This window comes from Myxocyprinus asiaticus, chromosome 15 (assembly GCF_019703515.2).
Source record: "Myxocyprinus asiaticus isolate MX2 ecotype Aquarium Trade chromosome 15, UBuf_Myxa_2, whole genome shotgun sequence".
Lineage (NCBI taxonomy): Eukaryota > Metazoa > Chordata > Actinopteri > Cypriniformes > Catostomidae > Myxocyprinus > Myxocyprinus asiaticus.
The window spans coordinates 33,421,756-33,441,961 of record NC_059358.1 but is presented as its reverse complement, the minus strand read 5'-3'; the positions used below and the strand labels follow the sequence as shown (position 1 = coordinate 33,441,961).

Below are 20,206 nucleotides of genomic sequence, written 5' to 3'. Positions count from 1 at the left end.
ATCTCACGTGATGTTCGTTCCTCTGTTGTATACAAAGACTGCGCTTCCGACTTCTCGCGTGAATGTGCCATTACGCTTATGTCACTGATGTCTCTACTGCTGGCAGGCAGAGATTTTTAAAAGTTAATATTATTTTATTTTTATTTTTATTTTTAATTTTATTTTTTACACAAACATATCGATTCGGTTCAGAAGACAATAATTGATTACTGGAATTGATTACTTTTATGCTGCCTAAATATGCCTTTTGGACCGCCAAACAGCCGGAAGCCTAATGGCACCCATTTACATGCATTGTATGGACAACCTGAGCTGAAATGGGTTTATAAAATTCTTCATTTCAACTCTGCTGAAGAAGGAAAGTCATACACATGTGGGATGGCTTAAAGGTAAGTAAATCATGAGAATGATGAATTTTGAGTTTGGGGTGGACTAACCCTTAAAGTACACTGCTAAGAATATTTTTAGTACGGCGCTAGTGGAAAATGCATGTTCAAGAATCGTTTATGGAGCTGAAAGTCATAAAAATCAGAGTTGTTTTTCTTTGTCTTTTGTTTTTTGTGTGTTGTTTTTTGTTTTTTTGGAACCAGTTTTTACAGAGATTACCAGAAGAAGTGTTTGTATTATAGCCTTGAGGTAACACACAATGGCAATTTATCTAGATTCTAGCTGAAAAGAGTTAGACCTTACCTAAAAGAAATAATGTAAAGTTAACTACACTGTCTTTTCACATGCTTTGTTGTTTTGTTTATATTTACCAGAAGACTTGAAGGCTTATCAGATTTAACAGAAAGGCTGAAATCACTTGATACTTTTTTGCTCTGCTCACATTTTCACGATAAGCCAGAAATCTGAAAACTTGCCATAATTTTTCTTGTGTAAATAATCAGATTTTTCTAAGAGTCCGTGTCCTCCTCTGTTTTATCATAGGGAAACTGTCCCTGGAGGAGTTCATCAAAGGGGCAAAGAGTGACCCATCCATCGTGCGTCTGCTACAGTGTGACCCCAGCAGTGCGGGACAGTTCTGAGATCTTTGTCACATGCTTCATTTTATTTATTTATGGGTTTTAATTTAGTTTTTGATATAGTCACTCCTTCCACTCGGAAGGAAATTATGGAGGATCCATTTTTTTCTAGAGTCGGGCATCTGGGTCCCATCACACTGAGCTTGGCCAGATATAGTTACACACACACGCACACACCAAGGAGCTCCGTGCACTCACACACACACACACACACACACACACACACACACACACACACACACACCGTCATTGGCTGTGTTATCTCTATAGGGAGCTGCACCAGGTCTGCAGGCCTGTGATGGGTGAATTATGGTAAATAGAGCATCTATCACTTCCTGATTAGTAAACCAGTTTCATATTATGTTAAATACATAGTCAAGAATTATTTCTGATATTATTAGAGTTCTATATTCTTTGTTGTATGTGGGACTTTTTTTTTATTTTATTTTTTTAAGTTTGGTCAAGAAAGGAACATTTAGTAGTGGTTTAAAAGGGGAAAGATGTTTCATTTGTTGTTTTTTTTTTCTTAAATCTGATGCCTGAATCATTGTTCAAGAGAGAAAAATCACGTCCAACAGTAACTCAAACAGGTAACAGTAGTGGCATCACTCTAGTATTTATATTGGTCACACCTCCATTTGATTTGAATATTTGGGGTACTCAATACAGCACTTTGAAGTCCTAGTCTCAGCCAACTTTATTGTTGGAACATCACAGTATTATTAGCCCACAGGACCAATCAGTCAGGCATACAGATCTTTGTTATTGTACACCGATGATTCCCCACATTTTGCTTATGATATCAAGAGCCTTATTACCTAGTGCTGGAAGCGCACATCAGTTTAGTGTGGATTCGTTTGATTTTAGTACAAAGTCTACTGTTTCTCTTTTTCCAGTTTTCTAATGTTTGCACTCTAGTAACTTGTAGGCTTGTATATTAATCTGAAACATGAAATGTCAGACACGCATGCAAAACTGTTCTCAGAGTTCCAGAGGATGCAGCAATCAGTTTTGTTGATGTTTTTAGCAAAAAGCATGTAACACCAATTTTCTGCATTTGTGGATAGGAGGGTATTTGTGTAATTTGTATGCATGTAGTGTGTGTACGTGTGTGGTTAAGATCAGTTGCAGCCAGTTCGCTCACCCTGGTTATAGATGTTGTGATGCATTGTTTGAATTACTGCAGAAAGTGGGCTAATAACTCTGTTATTGAAGAACTAAAGTTTTTTTTTTATTATTCAGAGCTAGCATGATTTTAGAATCACTTTTATTTGCTATACAAAACTCTGGATTGTACACGAGCATCATCAAATTACTGAACTGCCTTACACGCTCAAATGTTTCTGTGGCTGAGTGATTTTTATATGGCTTTGTTCATTTTTGTAATTAAGCTTCAATTGCAGTAAATTAGCTTGCATCTGAAATGACAACCTGCAAGAGAGTTTAGTTTTATGCTCTTCCAGTTCACCCATTAGCAGATTAAAAAAAGGCATGTAATTGTGTTGACTGCCTATTATTTAATATATTAATCTACCATACTGAATTATTTGATACTTATTTAAAATCAACATGGACTATAATTAGGAATAGAACCCATTTCTCTTCAAATACTCCTGTGCATCTGTTTGATTTGGAACACTTATAGATTATTAAAGTCATAATAGTTCTCAAATCACCTTCTGTCCTGCTTTTAGTAAGCATGCTGAAGTCACAGAGTTCCACAATTCTTCTGCTGAAGTTCAATGTTCTTGAATGTCTCTGCAAATGTCTAATACCTCACCACCATGCATTCAGTTCTGCTCTACTGTTTAATGAACTTTTTGAATGTTTTTTTCCTTTTTTGTTTTACTCCTTGAACACCTGCTGTTTTGTAAAAAATGAAAAAAGTTGAAATGGCAGATCAAAACTGCAATGTTTTTTTTTTTTTTTTTTTTTCATGTTTTATGCATATTTTATGCAGTTTTAGTTTGTTTTTGTTTTTACATCTGACGTAACATTTCTCTGTCACAATTGTACCATGTGGTCAGGTGCCAAAAATATGAAAGCAGTATTGTATAAATTTATACTGTACAATTGTTATTTGTAAAACAAATTGTTTGTAATTGTTGCATTTTGTAGATTTTATATGGTAATCTGTATTTTGTGACTGTAGATTTGAGACATAGAAATTTGTTTTGGTTAGCATATTAAGCAGAAATTAAATCTGGAGCGAACAGAAAACATGCTGCATATCATCATTGTTTTTCTTCAACCCAAGTCAATTGCAGCTGCTAAAATAAACTTGTCATCAAAATGGGTTTGAAAAATAGTAGTACCAATGCTAGCCACAAGATGTCAGCAGAATATTTCTAATGAATTTAAGAGAGGAGGGAAAAAACTGCCTTTACAAGGCTTCACAAGTAACACACAGTATGCAAATAACAATCTATTACTAAAGAACACAAGTCATTTCATTTCCCTGTCAGTTCTGTTCCTATAAATGTTACCTTTCCTAAAATAATGTTCACTCGGTACTGACAACAATGAACTTTTTTGCATACACCTGTAGAATTCCCGTCACTTTTGAGGAGTATTGTTCTGTAATTTCTGGAGGTCCTGCCCAGCCCAGGGGCTTGAGTGAGGAAATCTTACACATGTCTGACTCTCTCTTTGGCAACTCTAGATCTTCTGTCTTTGTGGCTTTGTAAGATTAGATGGAGGAGAAGGTGCAAAAACAAAGAGGAGCTTTCCTCAAAAGTGTTTAAAAGTTAAAAGTGTAAACATTAAAGATATAAGGTGAAAAGGAAAGGCTCTGAAATTATGTTCAATATTGGAATTTTTATATTGTTTTGTGTTTTAGAAAATTAGGTCTGCAACTCTTGTTGAAATGTAATACTCTTTGCGTCTCTTTTTTTCATTGCCACTTTAACACCTCTTTAAAAATAGTTTTTAGGGCTTGATACTGTTTTAGACTTTCTCAGGAAGCAGAAGTCTGCTGTGCAGTTGCAGTCTGAATTCTGCAACAGTACATGTAGTTTGGGGTTTGGCCTTTTTCTCACACTCAAAACATGACATCATATGAGTCAGCTGGATTAGTCCTTTCCCATGAAATTGAATTCAATACATTATACACTATGCAAGAGACGGTGAGCACTCATTATCGTAAAATAGTTTTAAAAGGTGGTGCATTGGAAACACCTTTGTCTGTAGTACCCAACAATTAACACTCACACACTCAAGGACCTTCTGCATGTGAAATTAGAAGAGTGCACGTTTGAGCCTTTATTGGACATGCATGACTGGTGAAAGTGTGTGTGTTGTATAAACTACTTTCGTATTTTGCTAACAATTCAGAATCGTTACCTGTCAGACTGGTAGAAGCTGAAGCTCTTCTCCAGGTCTAAACAGGTCATTTTTCTTTGAGGACTCGGGCATGCCACACCTTTTGTGAAATGTCCCATGAAGTGCGATAAGGATGCAGATGAGACATAGTATGTACTTCGTGCGAGAACAAGACGTGCAATTACAACTCTAATTTTTTTCTTATTATTCTAACATTATTCTTTTTTATTTCTGTGTATATGACAAATAAAAGATGCTCTCTAAAGGCCTGTACATTGATATGATGAAAAAGAAATCAAAGAATTCAACTATAAATAACTGGGGCTAGTGAGCTGAATCTGTTCCTGGAGCAAGTTATGAAATTGTCAGGTAGCCTATCAGTTTCAGTTCCCATGAACGACTGCAATTCATTAGTATGTTTTCTCGCGTGATCATGATAGCTTCCTCTTTTTTTTTTCTTCTTTTTTATTTTTATTATTATTTTTTTCTTTGTACAATGCCATGTTTTTGTCGTCTTCTAGTCTGCTCATAAAGTGCAGCAAGAACTGATGCCAGATCAACTAAATCCCAGATCTGAGCAAAGAGAGAGAACATTTGAAGCCTTTAAAATTGAGCCACACCTGTTAGTCTAACAGACACTTTTATCTGCAACCCTAACAAACAAATGGCAGTCTGCTGGTCAATAATAGATGTATTTGGATAAGCTCAGACAGAGGGCTCAAAGTGAGCAAACATTTCCTTTCTTAACAAGAAAAACTCAAACTTCTGAACTCTATAGAAACAATTGAATGAAAAGTCACATTTAATTGTACCCTTGGTTAAATATAGACAGACTAAATGGACAAACTGCTCTTCTGCCAGCTGTCAGAGTTTTTTTGCAGATCTAAAACAGTGTAAACAGGTCTGAACTCAAGCTAAAGTTGCGAGAATACTACAGGTTCACCATTTCTGTTGATGTTTTACCAAATTAAATAATAAGGTCATTTTTTCTGCTATTTGAAGGTTAACCAGCATATAAAATAGCAACAAAACAAAAAAATGCCATAAAAGCACAGCCTCATCTAGAGTAATATTTCATTGCGTAATCAATGTCAAACTCCCACAAGTAGACTGTGTTTCTCTATTTCGGGTGCATTAGTGTTTTAATAACAGTAGGCATACAGGTAGCGGTCACGCCTTCTGCCTGGTTTTGGGCCAATCAGCATCTTCGAATCACAGCGGCGGCGCAGCGATTGGCTGTGTCGTCCCCGCCTCCAGGTAACGAGAGCGCACCTTTACCTGCTCATAATAACAGTCACCTTAAGAGTTCCCAGAATTAACACACTTTTCCGCTTGATCCTGAATGTTTGGCTGCTCCCCTTTGTGTGGAACAGACGGAGGATGCTGTAATGAGAGTCGGATGCGAGAAGTGGTTTGACCTGTAGTCCGAGTTTTCTTCCAACCGTTCCCTGCGACTCACCTGCCGCATCCTCACCGACCTGAAAGTCCAGTTTCGCGGCGAGAGCCCAACAGTGCGCATGGCTCATGAGGAAAAGTAAGTCGCGAATGAAAACATTAATACCATTTATAAGACATTTCAATGGTAAGTTAGTCGTATGGCACTACGTTTGTAAGCTGTCAGCTTTTTCCATTTCATTAGGTGTTGTGTATTGTATGTGATGTCATATTGTTTAGTTTGAGTATATTTAATTTAACAATGAATGGATTCCATTACCTAAAGGTAACATAAACTGTAATATGTATGAGAGTTATCTTACTCATGATACAATGTTATGTAATGTATATTATTAGTTGATGATAAAGCATTAAAAAAAGGGTAACACAAACGATGAAAATAGTAGAGGTCCTAGAATAGAACCCTGTGGCACTCCACAATTGTTTTGTTTTTTATTGTTTGTATTATTATTCTACTTTATTATTATTTGTTGCTATTCTTTTATTTATATATTTTTATTATTAATTTGTTTCTATTTATCTATATTATATTTTTCTATTTTTATTTATTTTTTTATTGTCATTTATTTCTTTATTTGGGTGAATGGATTACCAGTGTAAGGGTTACATCACCACAGATATTGCAATATCGAAGAACAAAGAATGAGTGAGAAACATTGATCAGATTATTTTGCCTTTTGCTCTTGTCTTCTTTTTTGTGTTTGTTTGCTGTTCTACAACTGAATGTAACGGTGGGCCTGGGCAGGTGGCTTATATTAGCCAACATCCTTGTACAGCTCCTCCTATGCAGTCCTTCCTCACTGTAGTATCCATATCTTGCAGGATATAGTCCATTGTCCAACCGAAAAAGCAATTGTGTGGAAAATGTAAAAGGATAGTGCTGGGAATTTCAGGTGTATGCTGCAACTCTTTGCATACTTCACAAACCCTGAGGTACAGAGAGAGGTGCTGTTATTGGGCTCAGGCCTGTTGTCCACATTTTGATAAGTATTATTTTTATTTCTGTGAAGGCATTTCTAGTTCATGCATCAGAATGTTTGATGGGTTTAGTTTTGGCTTAGTATTTGATTCTGAATGTTTGTCTATTATATTGATAGACCAATATACTGTATTAACTAGGTTGATCAATTGGCTGATATTGGACCATTTTGAGATTATCAGCATCAGCCGATAACCTTGTCCACTTGGTCAATTAACATTTACACAAACTCAGATCTCAATGGATTATAAACTATTTCTGATTTCAGTTTTTACAGTGCATTTTAGTGAATACTGTGTAAAATAAATGTTTTATTTCATTTCAGCAATTTTGTGCACATCTCATTTGTTGTCATTATATTATGTGTTGGCATGATTGTGGCCATTGGCCACCCTGCTCTCTAGATATTGATATTGGTCATTGAAAAACACATTGGTAGACCACTAATCTTTAAAACAACTCACATTTCTTCAGAAATCTGGACTTTCTTGAATCTGTTTCCTAATTACTGTAGCTTTGATTAATAATTGCTGTAACCATTGTTTATAGATATAGGTATATATGTATGTAATATGTACCCCTTTTAAATAAGCTTCTCTGTATGTTACAGTAAACGTATGGTGGTGGTGGTCCCTAATGAGATGTCTCTCCCATCACGCCGTCCCTTCACCAGTGAAGATGAGGCTTGGAAGTCTTACCTGGAGAACCCACTGACTGCTGCCACCAAGGCCATGATGAGCATCAATGGAGATGAGGACAGTGTGGCTGCCTTGGGACTGCTTTATGATTACTATAAGGTCAGAGGTCATCTTATAACTCTCCAGTCATAAATGACTAGTCAAACGTTTGGACACACTTGACTGAATTCATGATTCTTATGATCTTAGAAAACTTTTGATATAAAGACTCATGCTTAAACGCTTGAAAATAGTTTCATAGACAAATATATATTGTGCCTGTATATTAATTTCCTTACAAAACTAAAATTTTGTGTTTGAAATGGACCAAATAGTAAAGAATAAGCAGCCAGCAAGTGTCCAGCATACACAGGAACTCAATACTTTTACTGTTTTAAAAGCATCCCAGATGTATATATCCTCTGAAGTTGGATGAGACGATGCTGAAAGTGTGAAGAACTGTAATTTAGGCCAAGGGTGGCTTCTTTGAAGAAGCTAAAATATAAGATGGTTTTGATTTGTTTAATTTTGATTTTTTTTTGGTCAGTACACCATTCCCATTCTTCCATCTGAGTTATTTCATTGTTTTGATGACTTCATGGTCATCATGATTAAAATAAGAAGGACTAGGTTTTGACATAGTGTTAATGCCCTAAGAAAGCTAATGTGTCTTTTAGAGGCATACATTTTTAAAGATCTTGGCGTCCCAAAGTTAATATTCCCACTCTTTCCTTAGGTTCCTAAAGAAAAGAGGCTCCTACCAGTCCCCAAACTCCCAGAAGAACACGAAAAGAGGTCAGTTCAACACACTTGCTCAGCTGGAACTTCAATATCCAGGAATTCTTTAAACTAACACTTTCTTTCCTTCAATAGGATCGGTCAAGATGACATTGAGTCCACAGACAGTTGTATTCAAGTCCTGAAGTCAGTTCCTGTCAACCTGTCTTTGAACACTGACGCACACAGTGCAGAGAGTAAGCAAGATCTCTTCAGTACAGTGGATGTTGAGGGGGGTGTTATGGCTACTGTGAAGGCTGAGGTTTATGCTCAGGCATTCTCCAGCCATCACCAACAGCACGGGCTTCAGTATCAACGCATGCCCTACCACCAGCCTTTGCAGGAGCCGGCGAGTGTCAGTCATGATGGATACATGAAGGACGGACAGTGCAGTACACCAGATAGCACCTTTGAGGACTCTTACCCTGAAGAAACGATGGTGAGGTTTCTGAAACTGCTTTGATATATAAACTGTATGGAAATGCAAAGAATTGGCAAAATGCTATTCGAAATCATTTTAGATGGAATATAGCATGTCTGCTTTCCAAAAAAAAATTTATGTCAGCTACCCAAAAACATGTCACGGTCACTGGTAATGGGAGCTACTAGTAATTGTAAAATTCAAGAATAGAAATGTAATGCAGTTCAGTCTAATGTGTTTTATGGTTCAACACCAAGAATCTCAAGTTCAGAACCAGTTCCAGATTTAAAAAAAATACTGGAACTGAATGATTTACATAATGATATTCAGATCCATTATGATTCTTGAGCGTCTGCATTCAGACTCGAGAGCAAATTATTCTTAAAAGTCAGTTCTTTTTAATGAATCAATAAAAAAAGACTCATTAAAAAAAGTTATCACCAACCCATCACTGTCTATATTGATTTGAATCTGTCAAAAGACTTGCTCACTGTATCATTCAGAACAGTCCTTGACACTGAAACGCAAGTCATTACTTTCTTCATATCCAACTTAATATGAATCGAGAACATTTATTGTGTTATGTGTTCTTAAGGCTTGTGACGCTTACTGTTGATAAGTGTAAATACTGACTGGTTGTTCATTTTACCATGTCTAGTTAATGCTACACATTCAGAAAAGATCTGAATGTGTTGTAATAAATGGTACTTCAATTAAAAAAGAAAAGAAAAACTCTGTTACCAAAAAGAAGTGTTGTTTTTGTTCCGTATATTTGTTAAGTATATAGTTAGGACCAGTTGTTCTGCACATGAATGGGATGGTTTAAGAACCGTAACCGTTAAGTGGAAATTGAATCAGAACATGATTCCCATCTCTTATGCTTTTTCTCAGTAGGCTCACACCTCTCTGTCATACTGTTTTTCAGAAGTATAGGGTACCCACCACACTAGGGGCCCATGATTTCACCCAGGGCCATCCAGGGGTGTAAGTATTTATATTCAATATTTATATTCAAACTAACAAAATCTAGACTTAAACTGTCCAGTTTTGAAATTCTCAGCAATGAAATATACATTTGAATTGGAAGGGTCTGGAAATTCTGCCAAGCTGAGTCTATATAAAATGCTCTGAATCCCTCAAAATCTGAGCAGAGAGTTCAAAAACGTCATGATTTTAGCATAAATAGTCTGTAGGAGAGTAGATCTACCACATTCTTACGAGTAGTAAATAGCAGTGCACATAACATTTATATTCAGGAACTGTTCCTCCGTAGAAAATGTAACTCCCATCTCTGTTCACAGTAATCTTCTTATCATGTAAACATCATTAGAAGTAGCTCTCATGTCTGAGCAAAAATAAAGCCTTAGTCATTACTGGGGAAAATATTGTATTTGATTGTATTAATGCATTTACGAGAGACTTGCATTGCTACATCATTTTTTTCATTTTGCACATCAAAAATTTGATCTTAAAAACCCTATATGCTGTAGGTTTTTCTTCACTATAACTTTTATCTTGTTTTTCACCATGAAAACAGCCATGGAAGCAAACATGGTGTGAATTCACTAACAAATATTTACACAACAGTATTCCTCCATCTCTCAGAGAAATGTTCCAGTACAACATAGAGGCGAGTCGCTCAGCCCGCGAGAAGGCCGATGAGGGGCCGATGATCTATCTGAACAAGGGCCAGTTCTACGGCATCACCCTCAGTGAGTCTGGAGCCAAAAAGGGCCTTCGGCATCCCATCAGTAAAGTGCGGGTGAGGTCTGGTGTTGCTATGGCAACTACTCAAAGCTGTTGTTTTCAGAGCTTGAGTATATTTGATATCAAGGACCAGTATCAAGTACATCACTGTAATGCTTCCTGTCTCTCTTTCAGAGTGTGGTGATGGTGGTGTTTGAACAGGAGAAGTGTCGAGATGAACAGCTAAAGCACTGGAACTACTGGCACACCCGCCAGCACACAGCCAAGCAGAGAGTCCTTGATATAGGTGAGATACTGCGAAAGATTCAAATTATTCCTATAGAGATTTGTGATCATCAGTTATGTTATCAGTTAGGATTTCGTGTTTTACCATTTTTCATCAGAAATAGTTTAAATCACATTAATGCATGTCAACAGTCCAGCAGCTTTTGGTGTACTATGTATTCTCCTTTCTCAAAGTTTCTGTTTTGCCACAATGACAACATGATGCACTGCACCAATCAGATTAACACCTGCCTTTCAGTCATGTTAATTTGCTCTCACAGTCTGAAATGTCTATATAAAATGGCATGATAAATCTCTTTGCAGGAACAATTTGGTCCATTTCCATCAACACTACCCTTTATTTTGCGCATGTTGGAGACACGCATCTAAATTGCATATTCATTTAGGGAAACGCAAAAATTGCCAAGACGTGTTCTGAAAGATGCAGTCCTCAGAAGTCTTTTTCAATAGACCAGTTTGGACATCTGCCATCAAAGATTTTGGCATGATAACGACTCCTAAACTGTATATTTGACCTTTGTCCTCGGCAACTAATCTCCTACCCTGTACTAGTTTCATGTGTCGTAGCACTCCGCTGTTTCTCTCTTCTTATATAATAAATTAAGTTTAACTGAAATCGATATTTCATGTCCATTTATTTATGTGTTTAGTAAGTAGCCATGTAAAAAAGCAGGATAATGTAGAGTCAGTCAGTCATTATTTCTAAATAAACCCCTTCAGGGGTCGGGGACCAGATCAAACTGTCTGGGTTTATTTTGCAATAATGCCTGTACATTGTCTGTCTGGAATACTGAATAACTGGAGTTCCCTCCTTTATCTATATATTTCTTTCTCTTCACAACCCCCTCATTCACATTTTTTGGAAGTGTATCCCAGGAAAGTGGTCTGCAACTTTAGCACAATGCTTAGGGCAAAGTACTCCATCATAGCTCCCTGTGAGGAAGCATTAGGACAATGGGGGTCAGGTTAAAGAAAGGGGGGTTTTGAATCCTGTGGACCACTGTGATGGTCTCCTTCATGGCAGCTGGCATGCTGATACGGTTCGGGCATGATTTCGGAGGATAGAAACCTGATCTGCTTATCCTGATGTTGTCCTGATTTGAATAACAGTATCCAGGGATTTTTCATAGTGCCTGAGGCTGAAGATCAGGATTTGAATAGGAGCGTTAACCGTTGGGAGGGAAGCTGAATCCTCAGACAAACGGGGGCTTGGGAAAGGGTCCTACTCTTTTGTAAATGGAAGGCTTGAGTAACATCTGCCATACATTGAAGGGGTTTTGTATTTACACAGCAGGCAGGTACCATGTCATAGACTTGAAGCGTGTAATACAACGCCTCCATAAAGAGACAAATCTCTTTCCCACATATAGCAAGTCTTCATGCTTAAAAAAATACTTTTAATGGCTTTCAAAGAGAGTTATAATTAATGCAGAAACTTATTTACAGTAGTACTGATATTGTGTTTCCCCAATGCCCCCCTTCACCCCTCCATCCCCATCCAGCTGACTATAAAGAGAGCTTCAACACCATTGGTAATATCGAGGAAATCGCCTACAATGCTGTGTCCTTCACCTGGGATGTCAATGAAGAAGCAAAGGTGAGAGTTTTTGTTTTTTTTTTACCTTGACAGATTAGAGGTTCTGTACTTCAAATGCTTTGGCTACTTATTTGACTCTCTTATAAAGTTTTTGACACTTACCATCTTATTGTCAGCCCTGGATGCTGTGTGCAGCAAGGCTCAAGCTATTTAATAACAGTCGCTCAACCGGAGGAAGGCTTTGGAGGAGATTACAACTCCTCCTCTTCCCAGAAGCATCCTATTCACTGTCAGGAGGATTTTTCCTCCTTAGTTCCAGTGCTTAACAAGCTTTCTTTAAGTGCACACTGAAGGGCGGAGGTCCATCTAGTGCTCATGGTCAATATTTGTTGTTTTTTTAAATGGTTACCTGAAAGGGTTGAAGCTTTTGAAGTAGTCTGATGTGTCATTGGAACAGTCTGTGTAGATTTAATAGCAGGCCTTACCTTCTGGAAATCAACAACTGGTTTCTCTATGGTGTGAGGTAGTGTCAGAAATTAACTTTTATATTTATTACCTTTTATAAGAGCATTTTTTTTTTATCTCAGCATTCAAAACAAAAGATGTGTCTCATCTGTTTAGGTTAGACGCTTCAATTTTAGCGATTCATTAAAACAAATTCTCAAGATTGAGAACGATGACCTCTAAGAATTAAATCAACAGTTATTCATATTTTATGCAATAATACGTAGAACTAGGACTATAATAGAATATTAAGAACTGTTTCAAATGTTACATTACGAGGCAATTTTTTGCACCCACATTTTGGATTTCGTGGGCATTTTAGCCCTGAGCCCCACCTTAATTTCTGACCTTGAAATGTGGCTGTGAGGCCCTTTAGTAGATGTAGTTATAAAATATAAGGTATATGATACACCACCAGAAGCTATTTGTTTTAATTAACTTCAAATATTGGTAACACTTTACAATAAGATTTAATTTGTTAAGGTAACATTTGTTTACATGATAAACAACAAATAATTCTTTTGTAAATACATTTGTAAATCTTTGTTCATTTCAACATTTACTAATACATTTTTTAAATTCAAAGTTGTATTGTATATATTAACATTAGATAGTGCGACAATTTTGTTTTTATTTATTAACCTTAACCAAGATTAATAAATGCTGTTATTTTAATATTCTTCTTTGTTGATTCACGAGACCTCATGCATTAACTAATGTAAAAAAACAGAACTTTATTCCAGTGTCACCCAAATATCTTCACTGCAAAACATAATTTCTTAATCAGTATTTTTTTTTGTATTGTTTTCCAGTAAAAATACCTAAACATCCTTAAAATCAATTTACTTGTGAAGCAAAATTGTGTAAGATAATAAGACTTGTTTCAAAGAATATATCTTAAATTGTTTATGTTTCTTGTATTAAACATAAATATAAGAAACATTTAGTTAAACTGAAGTGTATACTTAAAAGTAGAAAAGGAATTCCCCAGTGTACTGTAAGAGAAATAAACTTAATTAATATATTCTTTGGAGTCTTATTATCTTAAACAATTGTGCTTCTCATGTACATTTTCTAAGGATGCTTAGATATTTTCACAAAAAAAAAAAAAAAAGACAAAAATAACGAAATGTTAGGCTGTTTGTTATGGTACAAGATGTGGCGTTTTCCACTTCATTTAACATTTTTAGTTTTGTGGTTGCCAGGCAACCATCATCATATGATGGAGGGGGTAAATTTATCATTTTCAGTTCATTTCCTTTAATTAACACATGCATGTTAAAGTGGGAAAAATATGCTAATGTTCTGCTCTGCTGCCTCTCATGCATTTTTTTCCATGACTTAATGTAAAATGCAGAAAAGACTCAGCAGAGAATACAAACCTTCCAACGTAGGGTTCATCTGATTATAATATGATTGATAATAAAGGAGGATGTTATAAGAGTTCAGCATTGATTGTTTTGTATTTGTTAAATGATCATTTGCACTCACACACTCACTGTCATACAGAAAGACAGAGCTCACACTAGAAAGATTTGTTTTGACCTTTATGTGGTTCCTAACTGATTCCTGTCAAAATTGATCACGTGGCCCTGAGAAAGCTAGTGGTTCTCATAACACTGAACAGCAAGCTCATGTATGAAACAACAGCTACAGGCACGGACATGAAAGAACGGGAGACCATCAGTGGGAAAGTATTTTCACCTTGGGCTGAAAGATTCACTATCTTTCATCTTTCAACAGTCGTTTTTCCAGTGTCTCTTGATATATTGGCATAAGACAGGTTACAGTTTGGAATATTTCAAATCAATTTGGTTTGGCTCATTATTTGAATAAACCACAGATGTGTAGATAATGAACGAGTGATTATGTGGTTTTTGTTTAGAATCGGCATCAACAGTTTTTATTTTAAGATTGTTAACATATTCAGGAGTGGTAGGAGGATTAAGAAGATTGGCCATTCATTATTAAAAGGTCATGATTGATGTAGGTGACATTTTGCGTGCATAGAAAGTGCATATACGTTTTTTGAGTCCTGATAAACCCTAGTCTATAAAAAAAAAAAAAAAGAGATTTTCAATGGAAAACTGACATGAACTACAGTGTTTGTTTTTATGATTGTGTATACATGGCCGTGTAGTCTATATTTAATTTGTTATTGTGGCGAGCAGGGCGTGGCTGAGCGATAAGTGTGGACTGCTGTGGTAGAATTATCGCAATCAGCCGGGAGATTGATAAAGAGGAGCCAGAGCCACAGTTCGAGAGAGAGAGACGCACAAAGCTGCGTGTGCATGCTTGTGCATGCGCGCGTGTGTGCGTATGTGCTGAAAAGCAGTGCGTGTATTTTATGTGGTGCTGAAAAGTACCCCTTTATGTGTGACTGAAAAGTGTGTGTAAAATAAATGTCTTACGTTTGGATGTTTACCCGGCTCCCGCTTCCAGAGCAAGAGATCTGCCACAGTTATATTTAGTCATGGTTATTGTTTTGGATCTGTCTTTGAAAAGCAAAATAAAATGCATGTGTTGTATTAATTGAACATTTAGCTAATTTCATGCTTCTCATAATTGATTTGCCTACCTGTTTTGTATTTATGTGCAACTGTGAGGTGAACTGCAGCAATTTGAAGGCAGTCATCTTAAAGTTGAGCTCCTTCAGTGAAAAAATTGCCCCTTTGGCTGTCCTGTCATGAGATAATAAGACAAGATTGCCTGGCCACACCTGACCATTTGTTCCTGGCTCTGAAATGCATATTTGTCAAGCTGACTTGTGTGTAATTTCTTTTTCTTTTTTTTTTTTTACAGGTTTTCGTTACGGTTAACTGTCTAAGCACAGATTTCTCCTCGCAGAAGGGAGTGAAAGGTCTTCCACTCATGATCCAGATTGACACCTACAGTTATAATAACAGGAGTAACAGACCCATCCATAGAGCATACTCCCAGATCAAAGTCTTTTGTGACAAGGTTGGTGCAGTGCAAAGGTGTATGTGAATGAAATGTATTGGTTGGGTAATCCATTAGAGATTATTGTGTATTATTGCTAACTGTCAACAGACCTGTATTACAGGTGCTAATGGCAGATTGTCATTATTTAATTTTGACTCGAAATGTTTATAGTGGCAATTTCCTGTGTTTGCCATTGTTATTTCCTGTAGTGGCTGTAACTGATGTGACCTTCATGTATAGTAGCTCCAAATAGTATTTGGACACTTTTGCCACACTTAAAAATATATGAATGACATTGCATTAGATGCAAGGCGAGTTTATTTATATTAAACATTTCATGCACAGTTGTTTTTCAAAGTGCTTTATATATATATATATATATATTTATATATATACTATATATTATTTATAATTACTATTATTATATATATATATATATATATTTTTTTTTTTTTAAGGACAAGAAATTGAGAATATAAAGTAATAAAATCTATTTAGAAATTATTAAAATGAATTTAAAAAAGGAAAGGAACACAGAGATAAAATATAAGATATCATGACAAACTAACAAAATATCAAACCAAGTGGCAACCAGCACACTCTTCAAGCAAAACACTTTCTGTTTATCAATTGTAATGGAACTTGTCCATAGTCTATGTAATGAACCACACCTGTGGTTACTTTTACTCTAAGGTCTCGCAGAATTTGTTTGCAGGTGCCACTTGGTTTGAAATTATTATTATTATTATTATTATTATTATTTAAAAGCAATGAATATAAGTGTAGCTTAAATGACAAAATACTTTTTGGTGCCTCTGTATAGTGTAATGGTATTTGGATTCCAATTAATTGGATGAAGCCAAGAAATGAACCATCAAACCATATGCCTGATTAATTAAATACTACTCAATGAAGCATAATAAATGTCATTTTTATTAGTTTATTTTATCATTTTCTTTTTGTTCCTTATAAAGTATGTGTGCTTGTCCCACAGCACTTTAAAAACCAGACAGTATTATCACACCCAAGCACACAATCATCTCTTTTGTTCCACAGGGGGCTGAACGAAAAATTCGCGATGAGGAGAAAAAGCAGCTCCGGAAGAAGGTTAAAGGTCAAACTGTGGGTGGTCCGGGTCATGATAGTGAGCTCTCATCCAGTCAACCATACATTTCATCATATGCTATATCTTTGAATCATACAGGCATTGCCTATGTGCATTCTCTTCTTGAGAATAATTTTCCACTACAGGTTTTGACCAAATAAGTGTTGTCAGGTTGTTATGACTTTGACCTTATTTGGCTCCGGTGTCCATTGAAAATGTGTGTTTCTCTGTGAAAAGCCTGCTGATTTTGAGTTGAGTCATTGATGTTCTTTCACCCTGTTAGGAAAGAGAGGAGGTTTCACTACCTCACTGCAGAAGAAGTCAGATATTACGTTTTTCAAAACTATGACAGACCTGGAGTCCCAGCCTGTCCTCTTCATCCCTGATGTCCATTTAAGCAACCTCCAGAGAGCCGGTCAGGTGAGAAGCAGGGTAAATACAGTTTCCAAAGTGATACTCAACACAACAGTTGTATCAGTTCTGAACAGTTCCTTCAGTTGGCCCGGAACACTCTAACACAGGCCCCGATCCATCCTTATTGTTGAGCACTGGATGTGCAATGCTCAGTACTGAGTATCGGGGTGTGGCCTCTTAGTAATGGTCAGGTCATAATGTATTGTTAAAATTAAGGCTGTCAATTTAAAACATGAATTAGATCAAATATAACATGTATATGCTTGTTCTTATACTGTGTGATGACCTGTGATGCACAACCAATGGCCAACATCCAACAAAAAGAGGCCTAGTAGCATTCACTGTCATGAGTGTTGTGGAGCATGTGCAGTTTGCTGTCTTTTTAACTTTGTGTACTCTATTTGTGTACAGGTGATCAGTTTTGGCATTGAAGAAACAGAGAGTGATGGGTCAGTTTTTTATTCATTCATTCATTCATTCATTCATTCATTCACATTACAAAAGTGCAAAAAATGATGAATTTGTTGTTCTGTTTGTCATGAAGGGTGGCCTTGAAAAGGGGGTTCAGGTCTTCTGAGGATGATGTTTGTTCTCCAACCGCCAAATACGGCAGAGACGAGAGGAGGGGTCTGTATATATTTGAGCTTGGGTGTGTGTTTTACATATAACCAGAATGTTTTTGTCCCATTCTTCTGTATAAATACTTCCTGTCATACATGATGTTTCTGCAGTTCTGCTGTATGTAAGGAGAGAATCTGATGAGGTTTTTGATGCACTGATGCTGAAGTCTCCAACACTGACTAGTTTGCTTGAGGCAGTAAGTATAATATCATGCAGTACATTCGAGCAGCATATGGGAATTACATCTTTATTCGTAACAGGCAAAAGTATTGAGGTACTAGGGGCAGGCAGTTAAGACCGAATGCTTTCTTGACACAAGCGTAACAAATGGAACTGAATGCAGCTGTCTCGAGATGTTTTTAAAAGTAATTTTAACTTGACTTGGAGTCTTAAAAATGCAGCGCTCATGTGCGAGACATGGTGCAACGGTCAAAGATGAGTATAATACGCAAAGTGCGTATTTACATTACAGCGCAGATGGAGGCAAAAACATGTTTGGTGTGAACGGCCCTTACACAGAATTTTGTAGCAGGATCAGGTCAGATTATAATTATAATTTACAGCGTAAACTAGAGTCATAAATACACTTGTATTTTACAGAAGGTTGTCAAAAGAGTTTCTTTGAATTTAAGGCATAATATGCATCAACATTTGTATTTTTTTCCAAGATATCAGGCAAATATTCTGTTCCTGTGGAGAAGATGACTAAAATATACAAGAAAAGCAAGAAAGGGTGAGTAAAACATTTATACAAAATTCATTATCTCAGATTCTTTATTCCTATTCTTCATACATTTATTAGTGCTAAAAAGTAAAGTTATTTCCTTTCATAGTTTGATCTTTGTATTCAATCTGCACTATCGTTGGTCTTATATTTCTGTAGTTATAGGATGTAATATTTGGCATTGAATTTGAGAAAGAAAAAAAACGTTCCCAATGCTCAGTTTTCTTCCGATGTCTCTCTTATCCAACCACTAGTATTCTGGTTAACATGGACGACAACATCATTGAGCACTACTGCAATGAGGACACGTTTATTCTGGCCATTGACAGTCAGGCTGACTGTTTCCGGGTCACTCTCACCGAAATTTAAAGTTGGTGCACTAACTACATGGATCTGTTTGGAGGACATGGGACCTTGAAACAGCAAAGTCATTCTGTGCTGGTCTATTTGGCCCATATAACCTCTGTTTTAGCAGAGAAATTGCCTCCAGAATTTATTCACTTGGGAATGCACATCAACAGTCCTGCTTTTTCAGTTGAACTTGCTTGAATGAACTTTATGATGGGCAATTTGAACTACAGGTGAAAGGTTACCCCAAAGCTCAAAGTTAATTTTTACATCTTTCCTCTGTTATATGCTGTCTCCCCCTTGTGACCAACAGGGTGAAACATGTACACACAGGTCATGGTTTTCTTACACAACATTCCTTTATAAATAGTGCCCGCAGATCAAATGTGACTGTTAAGGGATTATAAATGTCTCACTATTTCTTTCTCATCTATGGCAAAGTAAAATTGTGTTGTACATCAAATATCATGAAAACTGGCCCAGATGTTACTGCTGTGAATACACACTACACTTTACCTTATGTGTTATGTGGAATGCATGTCAATTTTACATATATTCCTTATTGTGTTGTACGTTGATGTTTTGATGTCTTTTTAAAAATGTATTTTGTACATATTTTTATGCACTATTTTATCAGTTGGATAAACTCACAATTCCAGAGAATCTTCACTCACATTTACTTGTTTGATAAATCGTTATCTGGTCACTTCTAACACCTGCAAAAACAGTCTATCAGCTTTCACTCAAACTTCCGTATTTGTGTACGAACAATGCAATGTTTTAAAATGTATTGAAAGATGGCTCTCATCTATTCACTTGCTGCATTTGACAAAAACAAAAATGATGAGTTTTGTAACACTTGAAACATGCAGGTCATATTGCAGAGCTTGAGAAGTATTATGAAGAGGAGAATTCAGTAAAACAGCAACCAAACTGCCTCGTTTTGAGTCTTGGCGACTGTGCCTGGTTTATTTTTCTTACTGATCATTAATCTAAGCAGGATGCTTATCCTCCAATCAGCTTTTTTGCCCTTAATAAGGCAGGGTTATTAATAGCACTATCAATCAAATCAACTATTTACAAAAAAAAATAAAAAAATGGAAATGGGAACTATAAACATGGAGAGACATTTGGCAGTGTGGTATCTTTGGTAATTTTGGCAAATATGGGGAATCTCAACAATTCATAAGACAATAAGTGGAAGCTAAAGATGAGATCTGACTGTCTTGAAAATGTATATTGAATGCATTACATGAGAATGTGATGTTAGATTATTTGAACAAAAATAAAGAAAGCTTTAAATAGCGTGCAGTGGAATATAGTATACCTGTACAAAAATGTTCATGTAACAAACAGATGTACA

General features: G+C 36.3%; 2 protein-coding genes across 6 annotated transcripts in view; both read left to right on the top strand.

The window, feature by feature from the left end:
* The window catches only part of LOC127453034 (neurocalcin-delta A-like), a 71,799-nt gene extending 67,979 nt beyond the window's left edge, over positions 1–3,820 (top strand). For both annotated transcript variants that reach the window (XM_051719028.1, XM_051719029.1), the window contains one exon: positions 931–3,820. In XM_051719028.1, the coding sequence (XP_051574988.1) occupies positions 931–1,028 (98 nt within the window). In that variant the 3' untranslated portion in view covers positions 1,029–3,820. The remainder of the gene's footprint in view (positions 1–930) is intronic.
* Positions 3,821–5,655: 1,835 nt separating this feature from the next.
* LOC127453421 (grainyhead-like protein 2 homolog) lies at positions 5,656–20,133 on the top strand. Of its 4 annotated transcripts, none has more exons than XM_051719736.1 (17): positions 5,656–5,880; positions 6,624–6,734; positions 7,391–7,577; positions 8,194–8,252; positions 8,331–8,673; positions 9,581–9,639; positions 10,261–10,417; positions 10,537–10,648; positions 12,150–12,244; positions 15,491–15,649; positions 16,688–16,775; positions 17,020–17,168; positions 17,562–17,599; positions 17,695–17,777; positions 17,882–17,967; positions 18,440–18,504; positions 18,750–20,133. In XM_051719736.1, exons 3-17 carry the CDS (start codon positions 7,398–7,400, stop codon positions 18,862–18,864), a joined length of 1,788 nt encoding a protein of 595 aa, XP_051575696.1. In that variant the 5' UTR covers positions 5,656–5,880; positions 6,624–6,734; positions 7,391–7,397; the 3' UTR covers positions 18,865–20,133. The 4 variants fall into 4 exon arrangements, with proteins under 4 accessions (XP_051575696.1, XP_051575695.1, XP_051575694.1 ...); XM_051719737.1 differs by having other exon boundaries at positions 5,878–5,928; XM_051719735.1 differs by lacking the exon at positions 6,624–6,734 and having other exon boundaries at positions 17,020–17,156.
* The last annotated feature ends 73 nt before the right edge of the window (positions 20,134–20,206 follow it).

Bases quoted from the DNA above. Each gene is read 5' to 3' on its own strand.
- LOC127453421 (XM_051719734.1), top strand. The intron at 9,640-10,260 runs GTAAGTATTTAT...TCCATCTCTCAG, and splicing joins ACCCAGGGCCATCCAGGGGT to AGAAATGTTCCAGTACAACA. The intron at 10,418-10,536 runs GTGAGGTCTGGT...TCTCTCTTTCAG, and splicing joins ATCCCATCAGTAAAGTGCGG to AGTGTGGTGATGGTGGTGTT.